Below are 4,904 nucleotides of genomic sequence, written 5' to 3'. Positions count from 1 at the left end.
AACCAAGAAAGAAATGCTGAATGAGCTTGTACAGAGTAAGGGGGCAAATATACAAATTGCCCCTTCCATTTAAAGGACTATTGAGTCAAACACCATCAACAACATGTCAAAACTTACATTAGCTAACTATTTCATGGCTTGATCCGTATAAGAAAGGAAAGAATAGAGTAGAATAGAGTAGAATAGAGTAGAATAGAGTAGAATAGAGTAGAATAGAGTAGAATAGTCCAGTTGGAAGGGATGTACAACGATCATCGAGTCCAACTGCCTGGCCACTTCAGGGCTGACCAGAAGGTAAAACATATTATTAAGGGCATTGTTCAAATGCCTCTTAAACACTGACAGGCTTGGGGCATCGACCACCCCTCTAGGAAGCCTGTTCCAGCGTTTGACTACCCTCTCGATAAAAAAAATTTCCTAGTATCAAGTCTGAACCTCCCCTGATGTAGCTTTGAACCATTCCCAAAGGAAAACCTGCTGTAAATTTCAATGCTAGGATTTTATAGACCAGAGAAGAAGGGATGAGAATAGCCTTGCAGACTGGCCAAGCAAGAACAGGATGAATGGAACAAGTGCATTCAGATGGCCTTTAGTGTGCCATGGCCAGGTTGCTGCAATTCACATCGGTATCACCTTCCTGAAGATGAGCTCGACCTTCAGAGGTTGCAGAAACACCGCAAAAGGGATTAGTGCACAACAGACCAGGCAATTAGACATTCCCCCCTGACAACTTTACCTCCTAAATCACGTAGCATCTTCCAAATGTTCCAGTTGTATTTCATTATAACCAAGTGTGGTAAGACATTTCACAGTAAGCAAGCAAAAGACTGGACTGGTGAAAGCCTAGACTAAGTAGCTTCTTGCAGTAAGGAACTATTACCACTGTAGGAAAAGATATGCATATGAACAGAACCACACTACTTTGCAAGAGACAGAAAATTAACACAAAACACCCTCAGCTAAACAAGCTTTCTATAGAAACTTAATGTTCCTAGTTAACACTTTTTCGTAATTCTTATCTGAGATTTTAACCAGAGGTTAATTTGGTTGTTAAACAAGCTATAGGCAATAGCTTTCCACGCACACCCTACTAGCTGGGGTTACCTTGAGCTTCTTGGACATGCAGACACTGACCATGCTCAGAATCGGTTTGGGGTTTTTTGTCTGTGACTCACCAATAGCTACGGCCCAGTAAACTTCTGATCCGTTCAATAACTCACCACATGCAATGGCAGAGTAAACCTGTGAGCCTGGAACTTGGAGTAAAATTCGAAAGGGAGCAACGCGTGCATTAGAGTCTAACACGGCGTCCAGGGCACCAACCAAGCGACCTGCAAAGAAAAAGGGGGGGAAAGAGAATTAGCGCCAACTTTCACTTCTGTAGCCTGCAAGCCTTTTCACATCTGAAACCATAAAATTAAAATACAGAACGTAACGATAACAATTCTTCCCCTGTTTTATGCTGCGATGTACAGATGCTCAAAATGCGAAAGGCAAACCAGATTAGAAGATCAAAAGTATATAGAGTTCTTTGCGTTTCTGGTTTTGCCTCATATATATGTATATAATCACAGAATTGAAGTGGAAAGTCCTGAGGGCCCCTTGGGAAGTTACTGTTCCAGCCCCGCTCTGAAGCTGGATAAATACACCTATGCCATAAGTGGTGTTTGTCTAACCTGTTCTTCAAAACCTCCCACAACCAAGATGCAACAACTTCCCCGGCTAGCCTCTTCCACTATTTTCATTAAGTATTCTTACAGCACAAAAAAAACCCAAACAAACAAGCCAACCGCCACAATCTTAAACTTTCTTTCTGGAAATTAATCCTGCTCCCTGGAACACGGAGAGTAATTGGCCACAAGCATTTTTTATGTTAGTGCTTGACATATTGAAAAAGTATCATCATAGTTGCCCACCTTTTAATGATTTCTCTTTTTTCTAAAGAAACCCCAATTGCCTCATCTCATCCTTATGGGTCATATTTTTCAAACAGTTCGTTGATCTTGAGCTTAAACTGCAATCTCCCCAGCTAATCTTTTAAGTGTGACACTCCAAACTGGACATGATGCTCACTACCAGTAAGGTCTCAGCCGTAAGGAGAGTGGAAAATCACCTCCTGTATCTTGTGTACACACCACCATATCCAAGAAAGCTTGCAGCAGTATCCCACTGCAAATCGGCACTTGACATAAATACAGGCAAACTCATTTTGGAGAGCTGGAGCAATTGCTTCCCCCAGAAAAGACTTTCCAGTATGGAGGCCAGCAGGAGCTGCTGGCCTTTCCCGTTACCTTCCCCCAGTAGGCAGAACCAAGCTACGCATGAAAAAGTTATTCAAATGCCATGATTTGCAAGCTGGCGTATTCAAGTAACTCAGAATTGGTTTGTATCACCTACAAACAGCAATTCAGGAGTAGCTTTATATCCAGTTCCCCTATACTGTATGTCCTGCAGAGACACAACCTCCTACGGAGAGGGATGGCAGACAGCAAGGAATGGCCTTACCATGTTTGCTTAAGCCACTGGAGTATCTAGGAAGTTTTCTGCAATACTACATTTTCCCTTTGCACATTTAATTTTTCCAACCTGCTGTATTTTTGTTCCTTCACCGTTAACCCAACATAAAAGGAGCTATTCTCAGCCTCCAGAAGTTTTTGCCAGCCCTTGGCACCACTTGCAGTTTTTATAATTGCATTCTCCAGTCCATCACCTAAGTGATTAACGGGAACAATAAAATGAGACCTACAAAGTCCTCATTTGAAATGCCTTCTCACGTGGACAACAAACCATGGCTAATTAATTTGAGTACAGCACAACAAAGCAGCAGTGTAACCACTTTCTGGTCTAGGAGGTGCAAGAACCTCATGTGGAACAGCACCAAAAACCTTGCGAGAGCAAAGAAAATTACATCAAGTACTTCCTCCTTGCATTCACACACACCGTTGATGATGCTTTCAAAGCCAAGCAGAAGTTGGACACAATATGTTTTAAAACTGTACGGTGAGATATTATTCAGCACCAGTTCGCTTCTCAGCTAAATACATGTTCAGATATCACATCCATCTATTTAAAATGGAGACCTGAATTTGGAGACCAATAATATGTACAATAGCAGAAAATGCTAAATGCTCTCCTGTGACTGCAAGAAAGACACAAAAATTCATCCACGTATAAAAGGTAGCAAATTATCTGTGCTCACAGAAAACACAGCATCAACTTCAGTGTGCAGTCTTCAAAACCGCTGGATTAAAGCCAGTAAGATAGCATCAAACGATGCAGAGAACAAAAGTAGGGTTTAACTTCCAAATTTCAAAAGACTTGAGACATTACAAGAAAGAGAAAGAAGAAGAAACTTATGAAGTGCTGTGCATGCTTCCCCCTGATGACAGATCTAGGAGAAAGATTTATTTTTCATTTCACTAAAGTAATGGAAAAAAAGTCAACTAACAGTAAGTGCTACCAAAATGCCAAGAGAACGCCTAATGAACATCTGATTTGTGAAATACTTTTTTTTCAGAAATTATGGAAAAAAAACACACAAAAGCACAGAAGTAGCTGCCAAATTTTGTTTTTACTTCTTAGCCTGTGCAAAATTAATTCCTTTTTCTGTTCCTGAATAACTGACCAGAAAAACCAATTCCTCTTCTCATTGTTTACTTCTGCTTACAATTTCCATTTTGCTTACCAACTGTTAAAAAGTTTCCTCCTTCAACTGTGCAAAGAAAAAAAATCACCTCCCTTGTCTAAACTACCCAGAGCTAAAATATTAACTAAGGACGACAAAGGGGAGCCAGAACTAAGAAAATCAAAGAGAAGAAAAAAAAGAGCGTAGGCATCAGGATACCTGCCAGAATAAAGCCCAAGCATCCCGGCCGCGCGCCGGGAGTCCCTGCGAGGGCTTCACAAGGGCGCTGCACCCCACGCCTCGACCACCCGGAGCCAGCGCTGCGGCTGACGGGGGTCCCATCCCGTCCTCTGCCGGGGGGGGCTTGCCGTGGGGTCGCTCCAGAAGGGACATCAGGACAGCAGTGGGGGGGGAAATAAAAGCCAGCACTGCTAAAGCCAAGCCTGCCAAACACAGAGCAGCAACCTTGTTTGGCAGGACCCCACGACTGCGGTTGAGCACTTGTACTCCGGCGGTGGTTCAGCTGCACGTGAAGTTGATGCTTTAAGTGCTGAAAAATAAAGGAGAGACTGACTGAGGCAGGGGGGCGGGAAAGGGAATTACTAAGAGTGCATTTGCAGGAGCACAGAAAGGATTCAACACTAATAAATACACCCTAATACGTGTATTTATTACTAAGATGATAATTTAGTTGAAACTGAAGTAGCATGAAAATTACTAAAACTGGAGGCAAAATTTTTCCAGTGTGAGTTGCCTCGTACTCATTTGGGGTAACTTTTGAATCATAACACTTGTGTTACACTTCTCACTGAAGCATTGAAAAACAAACAACCTAAAAATCCCTGAACAAACACACAAGAAACTTTACACAGTACACTGATTTTGAAACACGCTTTGAAAAATACGTAGCTTGTGAGCAAGCACCTTTCTAATAAAATGTCCTAAGAGCTTGTTCCATGGAAGGGTCTCTTATAAAATAGGTACTGTTTATAAAATAAAAGGGTTTCTGGCTCACAGGTACATATAAATTATAGAAAGGGTCTCTGGCTCACACGTTGATGCATTAGCATGCCTTCAGTTAGGGTGCAGCAGACCTCTTCTGTATCACAGGCAACAGTGAAATCATTTATACCCACAGGACAATCAAAAATTAAAAGGAAGCAGGAAGGGAAAAGAGAGAAGAATTGCTACACTGGTTTCCTTCCCAAAATTCTCATCATTTTGTGTTTTGGGTTTTTTTACTCTACGTGGGACAAGATTTTTGGGAGGACCTTAAAAT

The 4,904-nt window shown here is 41.8% G+C and overlaps 1 protein-coding gene across 1 annotated transcript in view; it reads right to left on the bottom strand.

Moving 5' to 3' along the window:
- TBC1D8 (TBC1 domain family, member 8 (with GRAM domain)) overlaps positions 1-1,338 on the bottom strand; it is a gene marked incomplete at its 5' end in the record, with an annotated part of 35,767 nt that extends 34,429 nt beyond the window's left edge. The window contains one exon of the mRNA XM_009574296.1: positions 1,221-1,338. Coding sequence (XP_009572591.1) covers positions 1,221-1,338 — 118 coding nt within the window. The remainder of the gene's footprint in view (positions 1-1,220) is intronic.
- Positions 1,339-4,904: the final 3,566 nt, after the last annotated feature.

Source organism: Fulmarus glacialis, unplaced genomic scaffold (assembly GCF_000690835.1).
Source record: "Fulmarus glacialis isolate BGI_N327 unplaced genomic scaffold, ASM69083v1 scaffold16703, whole genome shotgun sequence".
Classification (NCBI taxonomy): Eukaryota; Metazoa; Chordata; class Aves; order Procellariiformes; family Procellariidae; genus Fulmarus; species Fulmarus glacialis.
Note: the sequence above shows the minus strand (reverse complement) of the source record. Positions and strands in the feature narration are given on the sequence as shown.